The sequence below is a fragment of the Schistocerca gregaria genome, chromosome X, assembly GCF_023897955.1.
Source record: "Schistocerca gregaria isolate iqSchGreg1 chromosome X, iqSchGreg1.2, whole genome shotgun sequence".
Lineage (NCBI taxonomy): Eukaryota > Metazoa > Arthropoda > Insecta > Orthoptera > Acrididae > Schistocerca > Schistocerca gregaria.
Window position 1 is genome coordinate 169,750,654 of NC_064931.1, and position 25,943 is coordinate 169,776,596.

Below are 25,943 nucleotides of genomic sequence, written 5' to 3' on the forward strand. Positions count from 1 at the left end.
CAATAGTGTTTATTTAATTTATATACACTACTGGCCATTAAAATTGCTACACCAAGAAGAAATGCAGATGTTAAACGGGTATTCATTGGACGAATATACTATACTAGCACTGACATGTGATAACATTTTCATGCAATTTACGTGCATAGATGCTGAGAAATCAATACCCAGAACAACCACCTCCGGCCTTAATAACGGCCTTGATACGGCTGGGCAATCAGTCAAACAAAGCTTGGATGGCGTGTACAGGTACAGCTGCCTATGCAGCTTCAACACGATACCACAGTTCATCAAGAGTAGTGACTAGCGTATTGTGACGAGCCAGTTGCTCGGCCACCATTGAACAGACGTTTTCATTTGGTGAGAGATCTGGAGAATGTGCTGGCCAGGGCAGCAGTTGAACATTCTCTGTATCCAAAAAGGCCCGTACAGGACCTGCAACATGCGGTCGTGCATTATCCTGCTGAAATGCAGGGTTTTGCCGGGATCAGATGAAGGGTAGAGCCACAGGTCGTAACACATCTGAAATGTAACGTCCACTGTTCAAAGTGTCGTCAATGGATATAAGAGGTGACCGAGACGTGTAACCAATGGCACCCCGTACCATCACGCTGGATGATACGGTAGTATGGCGACGACGAATACACGCCTCCAATGTGCGTTCACCGCGATGTCGCCAAACATGGATGCGACCATAATGATGCTGTAAACAGAACCTGCATTCATCTGAAAAAATGACAGTTTGCCGTTCGTGCACCCAGGTTCGTCGAGTACACCATCGCAGGCGCTCCTGTCTGTGATGCACCGTCGAGGGTAACCGCAGTCATGGTGTCCTAGCTGATAGTCCGTGCTGCTGCAAACGTCGGCGAACTGTTCGTGCAGATGGTTGTTGTCTTGCAAACGTCACCATCTGTTGGCACAGGGATGGAGACGTGGCTGCACGATCCGTTACAGCCATGCGGATAAGATGCCGGTCATCTCGACTGCTCGTCTTACGAGGCCATTGGGATCCAGCACGGCGTTCCGTATTACCCTCCTGAACCCACTGATTCCATACTCTGCTAACAGTCATTGGATCTCGACCAACACGAGCAGCAATGTTGCGATACGATAAACCGCAATCGCGATAGGCTACAATCCAACCTTTATCAAAGTCGGAAACGTGATGGTACGCATTTCTCCTCCTTACACGAGGCATCACAACAACGTTTCACCAGACAACGCCGGTCAACTGCTGTTTGTGTATGAGAAATCGGTTGGAAACTTTCCTCATGTCAGCACGTTGTAGGTGTCGCCATCGGCGCCAACCTCGTGTGGATGCTCTGAAAAGCTAATCACGCATGTCACGGCATCTTCTTCCTGTCGGTTAAATTTAGCGTCTGTAGCACGTCATCTTCGTGGTGTAGGAATTTTAATGGCCAGTAGTGTATTTTAAGGACGTTCAGTCCCTACCTTAATGAGACCTGCAGTGGTGTTCCTTTTCGCGAAGATGTATGGCTATTTTATTCTGTTTCACAGCTTTATTTTGTTTGCAACTGATTTCTGGATAATAAGAGGGGTGAGGAATGTTACTAAAGTTTCCCAGTCGTGACTGTAGGATGCGTTGCAAGGGGCAGTTCTGGAATTCGCCTTAACGCCGAGGGAAACTTACGAAAACCCTGACTATAACTGTTGGTGTTTTACCAATTATTTTAGTGGTGTCGGTGTCCGTCTGCTGGTCCCCATTGCGCGTTCTCCTTGAGTCGCGGAGGCCAGCAGCAATATTCCAGCAGAGGACGGACAAGTGTAATGTAAGCTGTCTCTTTAATGGGTTTGTCGTGTCTTCTAAGTGTTCTGTCAACAAAGTACAGTCTTTGTTTCACTTTCCCCACAATATTATCTATGTGGTCGTAACTGTAATTCCTAGGTATTTAGTCGAATTGATAGTCCTCAGATTTGTGCAATTTATCGTACACCCAAAATTTATCGGATTTCTTTTAGTACCCATGTGGATGACCTCGCACTTTTCTTTGTTTAGTTTCAATTGCCACATTTCACACCATGCAGAAATGCTCTCTAGATAATTTTGTGATTGGAATTGATCGTCTGATGATTTTATTAGACGGTAAATTATAGCGTCATCTGCAAACAATTTAAGGGGGCTGCTGAAGATTATCACCTAGATCATTTATGTTAATCAGGAACAGCAGAGGGCCTATGACACTACATTGCGGAACGCCACCATATGTCACTTCTGTTCTACTCGATTTACCATCTATCACTACGAACTGTGACCTCTCCGAGAGGAAAAAACGAATCCAGTCCCACAACTGAGACGATACTTCATACACACGCAATTTGATTAATAGTCGCTTGTGAGAAACAGTATCAAAAGCCTTCTCGAAATGTAGGAATATGGAATCGATCTGAGATCCCTTGTCAACAGCACTCATTACTTAATGGGACTAAAGAGCTAACTGTGTTGCACAAGAACGGTATTTGCTGAATCCGTGTTGGTTATGTATCAATAAGTCATTTTCTTCAAGGCGATTATCGCCTTCTCCGATGGCCTCCGTTCGATCATCGTTTGGTCACCATCATCTTTTTGCTGGATGTCTGCGCTGCCTGATGCTCTTAATTGCAACTTTCCGTCTGGTGCGCCACAGTAGCACACGCAGTGCGCTGGTTTGCGCCTCACGCGTTACCCTCTATGGCCGCCGATGCTGGACCTACCTCAGTAAAAAGCATGCAGCTTCCATCCCGTTTCGAGCACTGTTCCGCTACTGTGAGTGCCTCGTCGACGTCATCGCGCAGGTTGTTCTCGCTCTGATGTGCTGGTTCGGGTCCTGCCCCTCCACTACTCTTATCACTGGTAGATCGCAGAGGGAGCGGCAGTTGTCACGCGAGAGGGGGGGGGGGGGGGGGGGGAGAGAGAGAGCGGCCTGCTGCGCCAGTGGGGAGACCACAATGGGTAACTCAGAAGGCGATATTGTGGGACAGCTGCCTGGTCGTGTCTTCCAACGTCTTCTCTTCTTCTGCGCGGAATTTGGCGTGCACATGTTTCGTCGTCTCCTTCTTTGCCTGGCTTTCGGTGCCGCACCTCACATCAGCGGGCGCACGTCGGTGTATTCTCGTCCTCTGCGAGTGTAGTGTTCTCCGGAGCATTTGACGCATCTGATGGCGTTAAGGCAGTATTGCGTCACTTGGCCGTCACCCAGACACCGAAAGCACTACGGCTTACGTTCCAGGTTGCTTGTTAGTGCTTCCGCTGTGGCAGAGAAGTCGAGGAGCTTGCGCAACGTCGCCTGCAGTTTGCACGGCGAGTACAGCGGCGGCCTCTTCTTATTTGTCCGGTTGTGCAGCTTTACTCCTGCAACACCGAAGGCATCTCGTTGCAGCCTTTCCTGGACTGCCTCCTCATTACAGATCCGAGGCAGTCCGCGAAGTTGGGGTTTAAAGACACACGGAGAGTATGGACGTATGCGGTACCTCGGGGGGAGTACCGCAATACAATCAGATTCCTGACGTCGGTCTCGCCAAAACTCGGCCGCCAGCGATAAATTTTATCGACAGAAACTTCGCACCCACTTCCGGTAAACATAAACATCTTTGAATGCCGGACATTTGCCACACTTGGCCCTTCGCCAGGTAGCTTGAGTAAGCGATCCCTCAGGTTAAGGGACGCCCTTCCCCGCACTACCTCCGTCCGCTTTCAAACCACCGTCTCCATTTACTCGATACAACCAGTACGTAAGGGACCTTCTTCTTCGACATCCTGGCCAAATACAGAGCTTCTTTTCCGAAATTGAAATATTTATAACTTTTGTGAAACGAAAGCAATACCGACGATTATGTTAGTATGTAATTAGTTCTGCCAAGTATAAATATAGATTCCTCTGCCTGTACGGTAGCTTGCTTTCATGCTTACTGATTGCGATAGAAATAGTCCGTCGACGTGGGAGCAAAAAGAAAGGAACGATGAAACGAGAATGCGAATGTACGCTAATCATTTCTTTTTGATCACTGCATTGGTGCCTACTTTAATTACTACAGCTGCATACCCAAGAGACAATAGGGAAAGAATAAATGGGTTTGTGAATGTTTGAAAAGAAGAACGACATACTCCATATTAATTTACTCTCTAAAAACATTAGTTAATAAAGTGTAGCGGGACAGTGTTCAAAACATAACTGAAAACAAAAAATGGCTCTGAGCACTATGGGACTCAACTGCTGTGGTCATCAGTCCCCTAGAACTTAGAACTACTTAAACCTAACTAACCTAAGGACATCACACACATCCATGCCCGAGGCAGTATTCGAACCGGCGACCGTAGCAGTCGCACGGTTCCAGACTGCGCGCCTAGAACCGCGAGACAACCGCTGCCGGCTAACTGAAAACACGTTCACCAAATAGGGATAAGAACATCTATGATTGACATGTCATCTGAAGTCGACTTACAATTTTAAAATGTTAGAAATAAGGAAGTGAAGTAATACAGAATACTACGCTTGTAACGTACGTTGTTGTTCTACATTGTTTAGCTCTGGTATTTACAGGGTCACAGAGAAAACATCTTAGGTTCTGGAGGGAAAAGCAGTAATTGTAATTATCTGCGCTACAACAGAAACAAGGAGGACAACTTAAGGAAAAATAATGTAAGCTCAAAATCTACTTTGAAGTAGATAGTTCCTGTGACTTAGTATGGGCAGAAGTTATATTCGATAACCGGAATAAATTAATAACTAGCTCCTTTTATCGACACCCTGTCTCAGATGAAACAGTTGCTGAACAGTTCAAAGAAAAGAAAACTTGAGCCTCGTCACAAATAGGTAACCTACTCATACAATTATGGTTGGCAGTTACTTCAATCTACCTTCTACATTTTCATACCCTATTGTAAATAGAAAACAACTTCCGTAATTGCTCTAAATGCTTTTTTAAATTATTTTTAACAATTAGTTGACGAGGCCATTCAAATTGTAAATGGTTACGAAAACACACTTGACCTCTTAGCCACAAATAATCCTGGGCATCACGACGGATACAGGCTTTAGTGAACACGCAGTCGTAGCGAGGCTCACTTCTGTAACAAAAAAATTCACCAAAACTAAACGCGAAATGTATCTATTTATGAAAGCAGCTAAAAATTCGGGTGAAGTCTTTCTAAGAGAGAGTCTCCAATCCTTCCAAACTATGTAAATGAAGACCATATGTGGCTTAAGTTCAAAGAAATAGTATCAACAGCACTCGAGATATTCATACCAAATAAATTAATAAGAGACGGAACTGATCCCCAACGGTACACAAAACACGACAGAAAGCTGTTGCAGGAGCACCGCAAAAGGCACGTATAATTTAGACGAACGCAAAATCTTCAAGATTGGTTAAGTTTTGCTGAGGCTTGAAATTTGGTGCGGATTTCAATGCGAGATGCATTTAATAGCTTCCACAACAAAACTCGCTCTAGAAATGTGGTGGAAAATCCAAAGAGATACTGGTCCCACGTTAAGTAGACCAGCGGAAAGTATCAATAAATACCTTTACTGCGCGACAGCGACGGTAATGTTATGATGACAGTGCCACTAAAGTGGAGTTAATAAATGATGCATTATCCGAAATTCCTTCACCAAAGAAGACGAAGTAAATATTCCAGAATTCGAAATGAAAACAGCTGCAAACATAATTTAGAAGTAGATGTCCCTGGTGTTGCAAAGCAACTGAAATTACACTGTCAGTGACAGAGGAAATGATCATTTTTCAAAAAGTCTCTAATGTATAAGAAAAGTAGGTCTAATACATTTGTTTCTGATGTTCTTTAGTAACAATTTTCAGTCGTAAGCTCCTTGACTTTACTGACCTGTTTAAAGATAATCAACAATTTAGTAAGAAAATTTAATTTTTAATGGACTATATCTAAATGTACTTAAGTAGATTTACGTCTACTATACATGTTTGCAGCTAAACTTAAATAAAAAATATTTGAGGTGCCAAAATTGTCAACCTTAGGATCAGATGAGTTTTGGGATGTCAATTTTAGGTGCAATTTAAAGGTTCATTTCCCATTTTCTTTTACAAAAGCGTATACTATCAGTTTAACAAACCATGATATTTTAGGTGATAGTTGCGATTCTGAAGCTTCACAAAATTATTTTAGAACTCACAATTATTTAATAGTATGGCCATAATATTGGAAGGTAGAAAAAAGTTATCCTAACGTGACAATAGGGATACTTTTGTGAGGCTTGAAACACTTTTTAATTTTTCATTAAAGGCTGATTCGTATCACACTTTGGACAGGCTTTGGACCGTGAAAATGATAAATGACCATATACCATTCTGGCGTGTGTAAAATCAGCCTAAACACGCTGAACTAATGTACACTCTATTTACAATTACAACTTAATATTAGTTCCGATAATGCTGCTTCAGTGTTTTAATAATTTTATCTCAGTAATCTGCGAGGACTCAGTGGTCTTCATAGTTTTTAATACATTATTTTTAACGCATTCTGAATATGGGCAATGGATTTCAAGCAAGGCCTAATGTTGCCAGTCTCTTCATAAATCTTTACGATTCTCTCTATCCTGTCATCTAGCTTCAAGTACTTCTCCTTCCTCTTCTTACCTTCGACATTCATTTCCAATTTCATGTACATGCAGTTTGTGAGCTCTGCTTCCTTTTTCAAGCACTCCACCAAATAGTTGATTCTAAGGTAAGGGTTTCCAATAATACTATTTATTTTGTTGTGCCACCCTTCAACAGCATTCGTCGTTAAGTGCCTTTTTCCGTAACAGTGCCACATTTCTATTGTGATATCGTCATTCTCTAGCAAATTATCCACAAAGTAGTCAAAAAATTGAGAGAACCTTCAGTTATCAGGAGCTTCTGCATTAATCTCAATCCATCCATTGCTTACGTACTCCGTCCGGTTTTACAACTGCCAGCGGTGCACACATGCTGACGTGAAATCTTAAATCCTCGTTCTAGCAGTACTCCTCAGTTAGACCGAAAACTCGAATTCTTCTCCATAAACTTCTTTATATGGAAATAGAATCCATTTATTTCAGTTGTGGGAAAACTTGACCAATGGCCAATATCGCAGCTGCCTCAAAGTCCACCTTTACTTGTTTAGGACACCACTCACAGACAGCCTGTTTTATCAGACGAAACAGACGAACATAAGTGTCTTTCTTCTTATTAGGGAGCAGTGAAAATACAGTAGGAAGAATGTTTGTTTCTTTAATCGGGCCTCCTACGTCTACGTGTATGGTGTAGATCTGTGCAAACTGCTTGCTGCATCTCTTGAATGTTCCATCCATAAAAAAATGGGAATATGTTTTTAAACTTTCTTTTCCTTTGCTTCCACTAAAAATCATTATTCTCACCTCTAATCTATCGTCTTCCAGAAGAAAACTACTGCAATCTCCCATTTTAATATATCTTCATGAAGATAAATTTCATAAGAGGTCTTAGGCTCTTGTTGGTTCCCCCGCTCTTGACTCCATCTACGACGCATGGTTCTCTTCATAGATTCTGAATTAGGCATCACTGTAACAAAGTCATAAACTTTATTATGTAGATTTCCAATTTCATTCGCGTATATCTCCGATAACTGTGTAGTTTCTTCTCAAGACCTTCTCTTCGCTCTTTTCCACTTGCTTTCCACTTGCTTTCTCACTTTCAGAGCTGCATCGTCAGGTGGTCCACAGAGATGTTCTAATACGCTCAACACTTCTCTGCTACTCGAAAGCAGCTTTCCCTTGCAATGATCCGCTTTTTGGCGTATGCTCATCCATGTAACAAAACCTTCTTTAGATTCCCTCTGTTTAAGATATGCGTAACCTTTCTAATGTTCGTTGTAATAACTTCCATACTGATGGTCACGTTAGGAACTTCGAAAGCAAACTGGCCGGGCGGGTGAGCAGGAGGAGGAGGAGGAGGAGGAGGAGGAGGAGGAGGGGGAGGGGAGACAAGGGACCTGACCCTTCGGAGCAGGTAAAACCGTAGCAAATGTCTAGCGTGGCAAATGTGGCAAATGTCCGGACATCAACATCTTTACCGGCAGGCTTACAGCAAACTCCGCACAACACCAACGTCGTCCCAGGCAGGCTCACAAACACAGAACTGTTTTCCTACACCGGTCACACACTGGCTGGAATCCGATCGTGTAAGCATCCTCCGGGGGTATATATGAACAGTAGCCTGGGCCTTAATAGGCCTGGGTCACTCACAATTCTGCTGCTCTACTATATAGCTGCGGTTCACATCGTCGCTGTCGCTCTTCTCGCTCATCTACACATCCGAACATGTCTGGAAGCGGAAATGGAGGCGAAGGTAAGGGGAAGTCGAAGTCCGGCTTGCTTGCCACCACCATGGAACACCTGGCAGACGAGGTATTGGAGTTGACCGCAACCACAGAGGAAGAAGAGGAAGAAGCTGCGCTACCACTGCCACAAACTTGGCGACGTGGCCGAGTACTGGAAAGAAAATGTAGCGTGTATGTAGTGCGCACAAGCGCACGACACAGTTGAGCACAAAAATGGCCAATGAACGACAGGAAACCGCATCGTTGGCCGAGATTTGCTTTCTGTGTAGGGCGGCAAACCGGAGCCAACGAAGCGGTTGGCCTTAGCTGCAGCTTGGTCTGCTGGTGGTAACATCAAAGCGTTGACAGTTGATTGGCATTGGGAGCCCTCTTCTTAGTGTTAAAACCAGGTCGGATGTTTGTTGATTAAGTAGCGATTTGTTGTGTCTCTGGAACAGGTGTGTATTTAAAATTTGCAGGTAAGCCACAAGTCGCACTCTGCATGTTTTATTGACCAGTTTTGCTCTTTAATTTAACAAGTGGATTATCAGAAACTCTGGAATTAAAGTTTAAAGTGCAGTAACTGGCTATCAAATCAAGGAGTGAAACCAGTCTATAAATACATACAGAGTGCGATGTGTGGCTGTCCTGAGAAACTTAATTTCAACATTTACTGTCACCCCTGCAGGCAAGGCCTGATCTCACTAAGGATATGTAAAAAAAATGTTCAAAAGCGTGTGAAATCTGCTTAGGTCATCAGTCCCTAAGCTTACACACTACTTAACCTAAATTATCCTAAGGACAAACACACACACCCATGCCCGAGGGAGGACTCGAACCTCCGCCGGGACCAGCCGCACAGTCCATGACTGCAGCGCATATAGACCGATCGGCTAATCTCGCGCGGCTTAAGGATGTGTATTGCTTGTGTTTAAAAATACTGGCGTATACAATGGAATATGGAGAAAGCATTAAAGCTGACAGTTTTTTCGTGAACAGGAATATTTATGGCGTCCTACGGACTGCGATTATAAAAACGGAAAAGACCAGACACTTGAAGTTATTAGAAAGTGGTGTGCACGATGTCAAAAATAAAACAGTGCCTTGAACGTGGCGCGAACGACAAAAAGAAACAAACAAAACCGGGAGAGTCTATTAACATCCTGCTGCAGATACATCTCTCCAAAAAAACCGTTAACTTTGGAAACAGCTGGGCCAATATGGTTCAGTTATAAATCCAAGTCTGCAGGTTTCGTTCGAAAAGAAAATTATAAAATACCCCATATTCCAAATCAGCTTAAGGCAGACACTAATTTTGTTTCACCCCACCGCTCCCTGCTTCTTGAAAGAGGGGTCATCCACCAGTGCCGTCTCTTCGTCTTCTTTTTCTGGTGATCAGCTTATTTGAGTAAAATAAATGCTGCACATGAAACGACTGTTAAATCCCCTTCTCCCCTCATAATATCGGCCGATAAAATTGTAATTAAAACGCTACACCTGCGGCAGTCTGTTGGACTTACTAGTCTTACACACTGCACGCACACGTGCACCTTAAGCCACGACGCACAGCAACAGGGACATTACTGTCTCAACAATTCTGTACCAAAATAGCACTGATAGCTTCCCAATTTTCTATAATAATGCGATATTTCAAGCCAACATGAATTTTACGAATAAAAATTACACCTTTTTAAAAAAGGATAATTCACGAACAAAAAAGTAATAGCGTTGCTGCTATTGGTATATGATATTTCGGTTTTTTACTCGGTAAAAAAAAACACCTGTTATAACCCAGACCAAACAAATATAGAAAAATACCGGTTACTCCGCACTAAAATACCGGTATCTGTGCCGGCCGAAGTGGCCGTGCGGTTCTAGGCGCTGCAGTCTGGAACCGCGAGACCGATACGGTCGAAGGTTCGAATCCTGCCTCGGGCATGGATGTGTGTGATGTCCTTAGGTTAGTTAGGTATAACTAGTTCTAAGTTCTAGGGGATTAATGACCTCAGAAGTTGAGTCCCATAGTGCTCAGAGCCATTTTGGAAATCTGTCTCGATACAAACGTGCCGCGTCACGGCTATTTCCCCGTGCTAATCCATACATCAAATGGGCATCTGCCAACTCCGCATTTGTTAACATTGCACTGACTGCAAACCCACGTTCGTGATGAACACTAAGCTGCTGATGCTACGTACTGATGTGCTTGATGCTAGTACTGTAGAGCAATGAGTCGCATGTCAACACAAGCACCGAAGTCAACATTACCTTCCTTCAATTGGGCCAACTGGCGGTGAATCGAGGAAGCACAGTACATACTGACGAAACTAAAATGAGCTCGAACATGGAAATTAAGCGTTTCCGGACAGATGTCCACATAACGTCTTTTCTTTATTAGTGTGTGAGGAATGTTCCTGTAAGTATGGCCGTAGCTTTTTGTAACACGCTGTAGACTCTGAGAACTTCCGACTGGTGGACTGCAGTGTTAACCTCGGACCTATCAAGCAATGACTTATTTTCTTGTTGACTGCCAGTGACAAAGCATTTACTGGTGAAATTTTGGTTAAAATATGTTGTTCCCTTGCGGTCATGGACACGAAATAAAGATTTTGAAAGAACTATGAAGGAAGAAAAAGCAATGGAAGGAGTTTTTTTAGGAAAAAACTAACAAAGAAAAGATTTATAGAAAGGAAGCAGAAGACTGTTGCAACATGTTCTGAGGAGAGGATAAAGACAAACAGTAAGAGAATTAAGGAGTGTAAGAGGAGGAGGAGGAGAGAACAGCAGGGGATGAAGCATTGAAAATGTCCGTTTCTAGGAGACCCAAAAATAAACACGTATGTAAGTTCATGTAAGCTTTTCATTTATTGAGCTTCTTACTACGGAAGACGTCATTTGCAGTATAACTGGATTAACAGTTGGCGTGCGGCTGGGGTAATATTACAGCGCTTCCTGAAAATGGGGATGTGCGGCGGACGTAATATTACGTCACGTCAGTTATAACTATCTTCCACACTGTCAAACGTATATTTACGACTCTCGGTAACGTCTGTTAGACCTGCAGCCTTCGCAGTTTCTTTTAGATGGCAGTAGCGGTATCATTGGAAAAATTCGTCGTTTTTGAAACATTTGTTATCTCTTGTTTCATAGGCGGTAGCAGGGGTTCATGTTCTCTCTTTCGAGCGCTTTTGTAGATTGTGTGTCCAAAATGTGTAGTAAAGTGGCGAAACGTCTGAAGCGAATGATTTTCAATGTCCTTGACGATTCTACAGATGATGAGAATGAAATATTTGATGATGATGATTCAGATTACACGTTTCTCGTAGATTGTGTCGTCATGAATAATTCTCCAGCAGGTAAATCAGAAAACCAATTCGAACATATCATAACAGTGAGTGCAATATTGGATATGTGCAGGGTGAAAATTATTGAACTATACGAAAAAAATCTTAAATTAATTACAGACTAAGGGGTGCAAACACTTTGTTCAACACGTAAACGTTACTACAAATATTCAGATTTACGTTATCACGAGTCCGATACGACTGTCATCACTGACGATGATGTGATACAGACGAATAGCGAAATTCTGCGTGAGCCGCTGAAATGTCGAAATATCGATGCTGTCGATGACCTCCTGAATGGCTGTTTTGAGCTCGGCAATGATTTTGGGGTCATTGCTGTACACATTGTCTTTAACACAGCCCCACAAAAAGGGGTCGCGTGTGTTCAGATTCGAAGAATATACGGCCAATCGAGGCCCATGCCAGTGGACTCTTGGTACCCCATGGCCAGAATTCAGTCCCTAAAGGCTCCTACAGGACATCAAACACACTCTGGCTTCAATGGGGCCGATCTCCGTGTTGCATAAACCACACATTGTCGAAATAAGGGTCACTTTGGATAATGGGGATGAAATCATCTACTAAAACTTTCACTTACCGTTCGGTAGGCTCTGTGCTATCAAGGAATATCGCACAGATAATTCCGTGACTGGACATAGCACACCACGCAGTCACCCGTTGAGGTTGAAGAGACTTTTCGATCGCGAAATGCGGATTCTCAGTCCCCCAAATGCGCCAATTTTACTTTTTGACGAACTCATCCAACTGAAAGTGAGCTTCGTCACTAAACCAAGCCATGCATGCTCATACTAATTTCCATCATGTCACGTGGCCAGCCGCGCAGTTTGAACGTCCTAACGCAAACCGGTTAGAAGGTATGAATATTTTATTTTATATAGTTCAATAATTGTCACCCTGTATCTATGTTTCAATTTTTATCGCGTACCCACCATGATCGTAAAATTTTGTTTTGTTATTGTGTTTTCTGTGTTGCTTTAAACTTGTTTTACAATCAATTTCAATCTAAACGCAGAGAGCACTTGTTTGCGTACCGGGGTACGAATTTGAATATCACGACTCCTTTATAATTTTTTCCGCGAAAATTACTATTAAATTTAAGTTTCATCTGTAGATTCAGATTTAACACTAGCAATGCCAAAATATGTAATTTAAGGTAGAAAGTCTAAAAAGCATAAAGTTTTAAAATTCGAATTACGGTACATATTTGTACACACGGTTACGACTTCCAAAAACGACATTTTTGCCAGTCCGAAGTTAGTGGTAGTTACGCACAAGACCAGCACCGTAAGTGTTAAGGCAGTGAGTAGCTGTTTGGGTAAAGTCAGAGACTAGAGTCACCTTACCGCATCGAGATTCCTGGGCGTCGCGTGGATTGGTATGGGCTGCCATAGCAGCTCAGTGTTCCAGACTTGATCGCCCTTTGGAGGGTACAGGCCTGCCAAGCAAGTCTCCGCACTCATTAAACAGCGATCGTTGTCGCTGCTCCTGACGTGCACTTCTTGCGGATAATACGTTTCACTCAGAAACCCATTGTATCGTTGCCGTAAGAATTTTCCAAGTGTAAACATCTCCACTTTCCCTTTCTGTAAACAAGGAAGTGGAATGTGTGATTAGTATACAATGTTCAAAGAAAATACCACAGAAGCTAAAAAAACTGAAGGCAGTGAATGTGGAGGGCAAAAATGACTGATACAGCATATACAGAAGGGTATTAGATTTCTTGAAGAAGGCTACTCGAATAAGGGCCCAGACGCTGGTTCCTCATTTTATGATAGGACATGGTCAACAACCCACTAACATCTTATGGACGAAGGTAAGAAAGATTACTGAGCTTTCTCGTGAAAGTGTGTTAAGTGGGAAAATCAATACACTAAGACACTGGTGTCAGAAACACACAGACAGGTTTCATCTATTGTATACCATCTTAAACACGAGACAATATTTACGCAACTTTTATAGAAATATGGCATTTCAGTCTTTGATCGCTATTTTTTTATTTTCAGTAACCGGTTTCAGGCTAGCTGCCCTTCTTCAGATCTGTTAGATAAAGCTAAAAATATAATTAACAATCGAGATTATATAATCACTGATAGAACTATCTTAGTTTACAAAAAAAAAAAAAAAATCGGAATGAATTAAAATGTAAACATACCATACATTGCAGTTATAGAGTAACTTGTCAGTACAGAACTATTGGTTCGCTGTCATAACTAAAGTCATTTTTAATCTGTTAAAACCTTATATCACAGTTTGGAGAAACCTGATTGGTAAAAGTAAAAAGTGCCCTCCATCTGTAAGAATTGTGTATATAGACCAGGAGGTTATGTTATCACCGTACATAATAATGGCGAATATACTTTTTAATAATAAGACAATTTTTAAAGAAATAACATCTACATGACCTATTTTGAGTGCACAATGAACTGAAATAATTTACATAATTAAAAATTGTTTTCAAATAACTTAAAAATATACTTAAAACATTTTATACTTTTTCAAATATGCGTTTCCTCTTCTGTTTATTAATTGGTGGTAGAGAAAGTTTCCCTAGGTTAGAACGCACACAGCGCCACGCCATGTCCTCTTCCGCTGCGCCCAATTTACCTCGCTGCCAGTACGCTGGAAGGCCGTTACGCTGCAGCTGGTTCTTATTGGAGCGTGCTATTGTATTCAAGAGTAAGCCTAAAATATGTCTTTAAAAATCTCATAATTCCATATTTTTATTCGAAGAACGATCGTGGATATCCCAGTAAGACAATAATGTCTAGTTTTGATATACGCAACTTTTATCATTCGATATTATGAACTTGATATGAAATGCTGCAGTTGTTATCAGCATATAAAGACGAGATTTGTGGTAAGAATGAGTTCCAACTTCATACTTTACGCTTTCAATCCAAAGGAAAAAGAGAATATAATGAGAAATATTTCTGGCAAGTCATGTAGTGAGAATAGCAGAGCATAATCAGAATATGTTGCATATACAATGGCAAGGTGATAATTTCCCTCTATAGCAGTGAACGACTAACTGTTTTAGATAACTGCGCTTATTTTCCTAAATTACGTCCTCAAAAGCTCTTTGTGAGATACTACTCAACAGGTGACAAATTTTTGCACTGTACTAAAATAGATTTTCTTAGCCACACATTTCTTTAGATATGAGAATACACCGACGAAAAAAAATCCAACACTGAGGAATAAGAGGGGTGTTCGGAAAGTAAGGTCCGATCGATCGCGAAATGAAAACCACAGAGACAATCAAAAATATTTTATTCGCAACAGTTGGTCACACCTCCCAGCTACCTCTCTAATTAATTGGCGCTTCGACTTAGACATTTGTCGTAGAGTTGTACAAACTTTCCACTACCCTCGACTCAGAAAGCAGCCGCCTTTGGTTTTCGCCTATTCTCTACGCTCGTCTGCTTTTCGTGGTTTGTGCCAAAATGTTGTCTTCGTAGCCAGCGGTTCATGTGAGCAGAGATGATCAACGTAGGGTGCCAATTAAGGGCTGTATTGTGGGTGATCAAACAGTTCCCATCGAAAACACTGCAGGAGCGTCTTCATTACCCCTGCAGAACGCAGCTGAAAATTGTCTTGAAGAGAGAAACGCATGACATTTATGTAGGCTGCAAAGCTTCAGGCGAAATCTCTCACCAGATCCACATACTTGGTGGGAAACAAGGTTGTTTTAGGCACTTCTACGTGATCACTTTGCGCTCTGAACTGAAAAGAGCGACTTCAAGCGATCGACAGTCACACTACAGACACTACCCAACACATCTGTACATAGTTCCATTGGATTTTCACAGTGGTTTCCATTTCGCTCCTAATCTGACCTTACTTTCCTAATTCGCCTCATTCGTTTAGGTAACCTATTTCAGTGATTAACGTTGCAAAATCGCAAGTTAATGTAAGCGTGAGAAAGCCATTGCAAATGTGAAATGCTGGTAAATTAACAACCAGTGTAACCGCCAGAATGTTGAATGTAAGCATGCAAACGTGCTAGAGGTCAGTTTGGGGGTTGGAGTTCCCTGCATGTACCATTTGGGGGGTCAATATAGGGACGGTTAGTGCTGGTTGTGCATGACACTGGAGTTTTTGTCCATCTGATGATTCAGCAGGCCCAGGCGACATGTCGACACTCTGTACAGTATGTTGGGGAACAAAAGCGGCATATGGGCGAGCATTATCCTGTTGGAAAACACACACAGGAATGATGTTCAAGAATGGCTGTAGGACATGTCGAATCACCAAACTGACTTACAAACATGCAGTCAGTGCGCGTGGGAAAACCATGAGAGTTTCCCCGCTGCCACACGAAATCGCACGCCAGACCATAACTCCAAGTGTAGCTTCAGTGTGTCTAGCACACATACAGGTTGGTTGCATATGCTTAGCTGGCCTCCTAACAAATACACAGCCATCACTAGCACCGAGGCAGAACTAGCGTTTGTCAGAAAACGCGACAGGCATCCACTCCGCCCTCCAATGAACTCTCGCTTGACACCACTGAAGTCACAAACGGTGGTGGTTTGGCGTCGGTGGAATGCACGCCATAGCTCGTGTGGCTCTACAGATCGCACTGTGGTGCCAACTGCTGCTGCTGACGCAGTAGAATGCGCCACAGCCATGCCGAACACGACGGTCTTCCCTTTCGGTAGTGCCACGTGGCCGTCAGAAGCCCAGTCTTCTTGCCACCGTACATTCACGTGACAACCACTGTCATCAATCACGTACAGTGGTTACGTTCCTGACAAGTATTTCCTCCATATCGCGGAAGGAACATCTAGCCTCTCGCAAACATATTGCACGACCTTAGTCAAACTCTTAACTGTTAATAATGGCGTCTTTGTCATCTTAAAGGCATTTTTGACTGTCATCAACTCGCCGCGCCCAGTCTCAAATGTAACTAACGCTCACGACCGCTACAACGTGTATTTAAAGCAAACCGGACTAGCATTCTCAGGGTGGCTCTATTAGTGCCACTCTTGTGCGACTGGTGCTAAATTTGAATAGGAATCATCATTCACCTCCCCCCATGAACCATGGACATTGCCGTTGGTGGGGAGGCTTGCGTGCCTCAACGATACAGATAGCCGTACCGTACGTGCAACCACAACGGAAGGGGGATCTGCTGAAAGGCCAGACAAATGTGTGGTTCCTGAAGAGGGGCAGCAACCTTTTCAGTAGCTGCAGGGGCAACAGTCTGGATGATTGACTGATCTGGCCTTGTAACACTAACCAAAACGGCCTTGCTGTTATGGTACTGCGAACGGCTGAAAGATACAGCTGTAATTTTTCCCGAGGGCATGCAGCTTTACTGTATGGTTAAATTATGATAGCGTCCTCTTCGGTAAAATATTCCAGAGGTAAAATAGTCCCCCATTCGGATCTCCGGGCGGGGACTACTCAAGAGGACGTCGCTATCAGGAGAAACAAAACTGGCATTCTACGGATTGGAGCGTGGAATGTCAGATCCCTTAATCGGGCAGGTAGGTTAGCAAATTTAAAAAGGGAAATGGATAGGTTAAAGTTAGATACAGTGGGAATTAGTGAAGTTCGGTGGCAGGAGGTACAAGGCTTCTGGTCAGGTGAATACAGGGTTATAAATACAAAATCAAATAGGGGTAATGCAGAAGTAGGTTTAATAATGAATAAAAAATAGGAGTGCGGGTAAGCTACTACAAACAGCATAGTGAAAGTATTATTGTGGCCAAGATAGACACGAAGCCCATGCCTACTACAGTAGTACAAGTTTATATGCCAACTAGCTCTGCAGATGATGATGAAATTAACGAAATGTATGATGAGATAAAAGAAATTATTAAGGTAGTGAAGGGAGACGAAAATTTAATAGTCATGGGTGACTGGAATTCGACAGTAGGAAAAGGGAAAAAAGGAAACATAGTAGGTGATTATGGATTGGGGCTAAGAAATGAAAGAGGAAGCCGTCTGGTAGAATTTTGCACAGAGCATAACTTAATCATAGCTAACACTTGGTTCAAAAATCATAAAAGAAGGTTGTATACATGGAAGAATCCTGGAGATACTGAAAGGTATCAGACTATATAATGGTAAGACAGAGATTTAGGAACCAGGTTTTAAATTGTAGGACATTTCCAGGGGCAGATGTGGACTCTGACCACAATCAATTGGTTATGAACTGTAGATTAAAATTGAAGAAATTGCAAAAAGGTGGGAATTTAAGGAGATGGGACCTGGATAAACTGACTAAACCGGAGGTTGTACACAGTTTCAGGGACAGCATAAGGGAACAATTGACAAGAATGGGGTAAAGAAACACAGTAGAAGACGAATGGATAGCTCTGAGGGATGAAGTAGGGAAGGCAGCAGAGGATCAAGTAGGTAAAAAGAAGAGGGCTAGTAGAAATCCTTGGGTAATAGAAGAAATATTGAATTTAATTGATGAAAGGAGAAAATATAAAAATGCAGTAAATGAAGCAGACAAAAAGGAATACAAAAGTATCAAAAATGAGATCGACAGGAAGTGCAAAATGGCTAAGCAGGCATGGCTAGATGACAAATTTAAGGATGTAGAGGCTTATCTCACTAGAGGTAAGATAGATACAGCCTACAGGAAAATTAAAGAGACCTTTGGAGAAAAGAGAGCCACTTGTATGAATATCAAGAGCTCAGATGGAAACCCAGTTCTAAGCAAAGAAGGGAAAGCAGAAAGGTGGAAGGAGTATATAGAGGGTCTATACAAGGGCGATGTACTTGAGGACAATATTTTGGAAATGGAAGAGGATGTAGATGTAGATGAAATGGGGGATACGATACTGCGTGAAGAGTTTGACAGAGCACTGAAAGGTCTGAGTGGAAACAAGGCCCCGAGAGTAGACAACATTCCATTAGGACTACTGACGGCCTTGGGAGAGCCAGTCCTGACAAAAACACTCTACCATATGGTGAGCAAGATGTACGAGACAGGCGAAATACCCTCAGACTTCAAGAAAAATATAATAATTCCAATCCCAAAGAAAGCAGGTGTTGACAGATGTGAAAATTAACGAACTATCAGTTTAATAAGTCACAGCTGCAAAACACTAACGCGAATTATTTACAGACGAATGGAAAAACTGGTAGAAGCTGACCTCAGGGAAGATCAGTTTGGATTCCGTAGAAATGTTGGCACACGTGAGGCAGTACTGAGCTTACTACTTATCTTAGAAGAAAGATTAAGGAAAGGCAAACCTACGTTTCTAGCATTTGTAGACTTAGAGAAAGCTTTTGACAGTGTTGACTGGAATACGCTCAATCAAATTATAAAGGTGGCAGGGGTAAAATAGAGGGAGCAAAAGGCTATTTACAATTTGTACAGAAACCAGATGGCAGTTATTAGAGTCAAGGGGCATAAAAGGGAAGTAGTGATTGGAAAGGGAGTGAGACAGGGCTGTAGCCTCTCCCCAATGTTATTCAATCTGTATATTGAGCAAGCAGTAAAGGAAACAAAAGAAAAGTTCGGAGTAGGTATTAAAATCCAGGGAGAAGAAATTAAAACTTTGAGGTTCGCCGATGACATTTTAATTCTGTCAGAGACAGCAAAGGACTTGGAAGAGAAGTTGAACGGAATGGACAGTGTTTTGAAAGGAGGACATAAGATGAACGTTAACAAAAGTAAAACGAGGATAATGGAATGTAGTCGAATTAAGTCGGGTGAGGCTGAGGGAATAAGATTAGGAAATGAGACACTTAAAGTAGTAAAGTGGTTTTGCTATTTGGGGAGCAAAATAACTGATGATGGTCGAAGTAGAGAGGATATAAAATGTAGACTGGCAATGGCAAGGAATGCGTTTGAAATTTGTCAACATCGAGTATAGATTTAAGCTTGAGGAAGTCGTTTTTTGAAAGTATTTGTGTGGAGTGTAGCCATGTATGGAAGTGAAATGTGGACAATAGATAGTTTGGACAAGAAGAGAATAGAAGCTTTCGAAATGTGGTGCTGCAGAAGAATGCTGAAGATTAGGTGGGTAGATCACGTAACTAATGAGGTGGTATTGAGTTGGATTGGGGAGAAGAGAAGTTTGTGGCACAACTTGACTAGAAGAAGGGATCGGTTGGTAGGACGTGTCCTGAAGCATCAAGGGATCACAAATTTAGCATTGGAGGGCAGCGTGGAGGGTACAAATCGTAGAGGGAGACCAAGAGATGAATACACTAAGCAGATTCAGAAGGATGTAGGTTGCAGTAGGTACTGGGAGAAGAAGGAGCTTGCACAGGATAGATTAGCATGTTGAGCTGCATAAAAATAGTCTCGGGACTGAAGACCACAACAACAATAACATTGAGATGTAGAAACATGTCTACAACTTTTGTTTATGTCGCACATCTCCTCCTTATTTTTCGCATGAGTGTAGATGGAAGTCAGATGAAGACAAATTTGATGAACAGCGAGGTGTGTGACTAATTTATCAATTTTAACATTGCCGGAGCACTTTTATTGTCAGTTGTACTGACCAAGTGAAAGACAGTATTTTACTTTTTCCAGTCCGAGCCTCCTGCCGTTCATTTATTCCCAATTCAGTTGGCCTGTAAGACTTGAGCAATATTCGCCTGTTACTGCTTTACCAGTTTCCGGGTTACCTACAAAAGAATTCTTCCTGCAGTACAGAAATCACTGGACATACTCGTTCCCGAAGATGACATCGAAATCGCCTTCGTTTCGCGCCAGGGCTACCGTCTTCCACCAGCTGCTTCGTTTAATGTTCCGTTCCTGGCGTGAAATAGTGGATTCACATCTCATGTAGTGTAACAAACTGGCTCACAAAATCACCTTGAATCGTTTAAAAAGAGTCAAAACATTGCCTAGGAATTATTTTTTGTATTTTTTGGTCAGTATTCAACAAATGTAGCATTTATTTGTCAAAAAACACTGATAGTTGATTATTCATGTACAAGTACCGTATTCTTACCTTTTGGTATGGCTATGGTATCAGATATTTAATGCGCCGTTAATGGTCAATCTAAGAAATTTAGGTTTTATGTCAAAGCGGTAGGTGGATCAAAACAAAATGTCCAGACACTCTGTGACCAATATGGTGCTGAAACAGAGGATGACAATCTAAAGGCCGAAATACTAAATGTCTTCTTCCAAAGCTGTTTCACAGAGGGAGACTGCACTGTAGTTCCTTCTCTAGATTGTCGCACAGATGACAAAATGGTAGATATCGAAATAGACGACAGAGGAATAGAGAAACAATTAAAATCGCTCAAAAGAAGGAAGGCCACTGGACCTGATGGGATACCAGTTCGATTTTACACAGAGTACGTGAAGGAACTTGCCCCCCTTCTTGGAGCGGTGTACCGTAGGACTCTAGAAGAGCGTAGCGTTCCAAAGGATTGGAAAAGGGCACAGGTCATCCCCGTTTTCAAGAAGGGACGTCGAACAGATGTGTAGTACTATAGACCTATATCTCTAACGTCGATCAGTTGAAGAATTTTGGAACACGTGTTATGTTCGAGTATAATGACTTTTCTGGAGACTAGAAATCTACTCTGTAGGAATCAGCATCGGTTTCGAAAAAGACGGTCGTGTGAAACCCAGCTCGCGCTATTCGTCCACGAGACTCAGAGGGCCATAGACACGGGTTAACAGGTAGATGCCGTGTTTCTTGACTTCCGCAAGGCGTTTGACACAGTTCCCCACAGTCGTTTAATGAACAAAGTAAGAGCATACGGACTATCTGATCAATTGTGTGATTGGATTGAGGAGTTCCTAGATAACAGAACGCAGCATGTCATTCTCAATGGAGAGAAGTCTTCCGAAGTAAGAGTGATTTCAGGTGTGCCGCAGGGGAGTGTCATAGGACCGTTGCTATTTACAATATACATAAATGACCTGGTGGATGAAATTGGAAAGTTCACTGAGGCTTTTTGCAGATGATGCTGTGGTGTATCGAGAGGTTGCAACAATGGAAAATTGTACTGAAATGCAGGAGGATCTGCAGCGAATTGACGCATGGTGCACGGAATGGCAACTGAATCTCAATGTAGACAAGTGTAATGTGTTGCGAATACATAGAAAGGTAGATCCCTTATCATTTAGCTACAAAATTGCAGGTCAGCAACTGGAAGCAGTTAATTCCATAAATTATCTGGGAGTTCGCATTAGGAGTGATTTAAAATGGAATGATCATATAAAGTTGATCGTCGGTAAAGCAGATGCCAGACTGAGATTCATTGGAAGAATCCTAAGGAAATGCAATCCGAAAACAAAGGAAGTAGGTTACAGTACACTTGTTCGCCCACTGCTTGAATACTGCTTAACAGTGTGGGATCCGTACCAGATAGGGTTGATAGAAGAGAGAGAGAAGATCCAACGGAGAGCAGTGCGCTTAGTTACAGGATCATTTAGTAATCGCGAAAGCGTTACGGAGATGATAGATAAACTCCAGTGGAAGACTCTGCAGGAGAGATGCTTAGTAGCTCGGTACGGGCTTTTGTTAAAGTTTCGGGAACATACTTTCACCGAAGAGTCAAGCAGTATATTGCTCCCTCCTACGTATACCTCGCGAAGAGACCATGAGGATAAAATCAGAGAGATTAGAGCCCACAGAGAAGCATACCGACAATCCTTCTTTCCACGTACAATACGAGACTGGAATAGAAGGGAGAACCGATAGAGGTACTCAGGGTACCCTCCGCCACACACCGTCAGGTGCCTTGCGGAGTATGGATGTAGATGTAGATGTAGACTATATTTTAAACTTTCGCTACAATTTTATTTGTGGTCCCAGTCTTGGGATGACATTCAAGTGCATTATCATCAAGGAAAATATCGCGGAAAACAAAGAGTGGGCGCATGGCCACTGTGGTGTCACCGCCAGACACCACACTTGCTAGGTGGTAGCCTTTAAATCGGCCTCGGTCCCTTTGTATACGTCGGACCCACGTGTCGCCACTATCAGTGATTTCGGACCGAGCGCCGCCACACGGCAGGTCTAGTCTAGAGAGACTCCCTAGCACTCGCCCGAGTTGTACAGCCGACCTTGCTAGCGATGGTTCACTGTCTACATACGCTCTTATTTGCAGAGACGACAGTTTAGCATAGCCTTCAGCTACGTCATTTGCTACGACCTAGGAAGGCGCCATATTCAGTTAGTAAAATTACTTCAAGAATGTCTTCTGAACAGATAATATTGTGACTCATGTACCGTCAAGAGCGACGTCCATCATTAATAGATTTAAGTTAAGTATCAAACTAATTACGTCCGCTTTCTGAATTCTCATTCCTTGTCATGTTCCAGACCTCACGTCAGTAAAGTTTTTCCCTTCTCACGCCAGCCTGCGTGAGTTACAACGCGTGCATTTCGGCCTCCACTAGTAACACGGTGTTGGCTCTTCTACCAACACAAAAGCCACGATGAGCCAGACGCCTAGAATGTCGGCAACAGGCGTGAATCTGGCTATGCCTACTGTTAGACAGCGTTTCCTGCAGTCTGGGCTGGTGGTTCTATTACTTGAGGTGCTATTGGAGAAACGCCTGAATGTGCACTGCAAATCTGAAATATGTTGACGTACTGTGGGACAAAACACAGTGTTCTCATTTGAATTCCGCTTCAACCCGATCTTCAGTGAAGGTTGCATATGGAAATTTATTTATTTGTAAATATTACAGAGTCCCCCTCCGCCCTGGAAATTATGGTGGGTCGTTTGCTACTAAAAACTAGTAAGAAGCCGCAGAGACAAATTCTTTGTCTTTTTATACAGCTTCTCTCAGTACTGTTATTTTTCTTGTCTTTAACTTAACAGTGTTAGTTGTTAAAAAACCTTTCCACGAAGTACATTTTCGAAAAGAAAAACAAATTTGAGTACACTCTTCAGAAGAAAAAAACAAAAGCAAAGATTTAGTTCAGTGTTTGTCAAAGTAGAGTCTGCAGACCTCTGGGGGTCCGCGGTGCCTAACCACGGGGTCCGCGACGCCTAAAAATTGAAAAGTGTTGTAATAAAATTCAATAAGTATTTTTCAGATAATAAAAAGAAAGCAATTACAAATTATACCTACGTTTGTTAATTTAAATGTTTCCCTACTTTACTATTTCTGCCCCGAAGCTGGTCAAGCGTTATATAGGACTACTTCAAACGAGAGAAATTCGTTCTTTGTTACGACACTTTTACAGGTTGGAAGACAGGCCTAGCGACTCGAGAGCAACCTTTAGCAGCAGAAGTAGTGTACTAATTGATTCATACACAGAGAAGCTTTAGCAGCGAGAAAAATGCCTGACGATTTGAAACGTGTTCTGGATGAAGTTACAAAACTTGATACTTTCATTAAATCACGTTCTCTAAATTCCCCAATTACCGTCTTGTCACAGTTTTATGTGGAATTGTCAGTTAGCACCCTCAACTCTTCTTACATACTGAAGTGTGTTGTTCGACAAGAGGGTAAGTTTTATGTCGTTTCTTTGGTATGCGTGATGAAGTACGCTTGTTTCTTTTAGACAAGTAACATTGTTTTTCAAGCGAGAAATTGTGTGATTTTGATTGGTTGTTTAAAGTGGCCTACCTGGTGGATATTATCTCCATCCTAAACGGATTTAACGTGGGCCTACAAGAAAGAAGTGGTTATAACATGTAGGTTGAGAGTAAAGTTGAAGATACAATTAACAAACGGCAGCTGTGGGTAGTTCGAATACAGAACAATAACGATTCATCATTTCCAGTGCTCAGGAACTTCATTGATTCTTCGAGTGGAAAACCTCTGTGCTGAAATGCAGACCACTTGTAAGACACTTTATAGCATTAGTTGTAGGTTTTCGAGAATATTTCCCTGTGCCTCAACCTGGTAACTGCTAGATTGAAGATCGTTTCACTAATGGCGAAATGTCTCTGACACAGTACAAGAACAGCTATTGGAACTATCCTGCAATACTTCGTGGAAAACTGTTCTCAAGGAAAATGAACTTCGTCGCTTTGGTTGCGTGTGCGTTGTAAGTATGAAGAGTTGTCTAAAGAGGCATTGCAACATTTGATGGCTTTCCCTACCACTCACTTACTTGAGCAGACATTTCCTGCTCTTTGCAGTATTAAAACCTTAAAACGAAATCGTGTTAATGGGGAATCAAACCTAATATTGATGGTGACAAAACTTATTGAAGATTTCAATGGAATTATGGAAAAACACAATTTAATTCCTCACATTGGTGACCCTACATTTCTGAACATTGCTTATCAATTGGACTTCTTAAAAAAAAATAGGACAGTTTTCAGTTACTGTATTTCTTGTATTACTATACTGTTACTGTATTACTGTAAGCTACAGTATTTTCAATTGACATTTGGTTCAATAGCCAACAATCATATCTTTAGAATAAATTACTTATCGCATTATTTATCTTGACATTTTTGTCAAGGTAATTCTGATTAGTACATTTTTTTAATACCATGTGAAATTTTAGATAGCATTGCAAGGGGGTCCGCAGGTCACATTCCGAAAAAACATGGGGGTCGGCGTTATCGGAATGTTAGAGAGCCATTGATTTAGATACTAAAAGACGTCCCTTAAAATTGCCATTTCAAGTGGGAGGGCGTCCCCAAACCCGCTTTAGTCCCTGTAGTTTCATTAAGTTTCGATAGGTGGGGCGCTATACGTAGCTTCACAATGGCGTCTGAAACGGAGGTGTATTCCGAACAGAGAGCTGGCATTGAGTTTATTTTCGCGGGATGTCAGCCCATTGCATATATTCATAGGCGCTTGCAGACTGACTACGGAGACCTGGCAATGAACAGAAACACTGAGTCGTTGGGCGAAGAACAGAAACCTGAAGGATGCCCTTCTCTTGGACTCATGGTAAGCTGATCACTATACCAACTCTAACCCAAAACAATTGGTGGGAAAAGCTACGCTCATGGAAGGTAAGTAAAATGTCATGGCGCCATGCAGTGTAGTATGAATCATTTATGTAAAAAAGTTCAATGAGACGATGGCGTTTAGAAAGAGACTGCAACATAGCTGTTTCACGCAGATGTTCGGTTGCGGATCGTCCCTAATTGGAACCACAATGATAGGTGGACAAAATGCCCCATGATTCTTGCACCCAGAATAATCGTCATGCTATTATCCTTTCTAACAATTAGCAGAGCAAGTTGCTGAGACTAATCGGTCGGTAGCTGTCGACGGACGCTGGGTCTTTGCCTATTTTAGGGATTAGGGCGAGGATGCTATCTCGCCACCACGAAGGTAAAACACCTAGTCGAATACAGTTGAGGACCCTGAGAAGATGGAGTCTTTGAGTAACATTCAGTTGTTGATTCATCTGATGATGAATCAAATT

The 25,943-nt window shown here is 42.3% G+C and overlaps 1 protein-coding gene across 8 annotated transcripts in view; it reads right to left on the reverse strand.

The window, feature by feature from the left end:
- The window catches only part of LOC126299039 (lysosomal acid phosphatase-like), a 612,830-nt gene that overhangs the window by 513,302 nt on the left and 73,585 nt on the right, over positions 1–25,943 (reverse strand). For 5 of the 8 annotated variants that reach the window (XM_049990687.1, XM_049990686.1, XM_049990682.1 and 2 more), the window contains exon 3: positions 12,993–13,232. The exons of the other annotated variants lie outside the window; for them this stretch is intronic. In XM_049990687.1, coding sequence (XP_049846644.1) covers positions 12,993–13,232 — 240 coding nt within the window. The remainder of the gene's footprint in view (positions 1–12,992; positions 13,233–25,943) is intronic. 8 annotated transcript variants of the gene reach the window in all.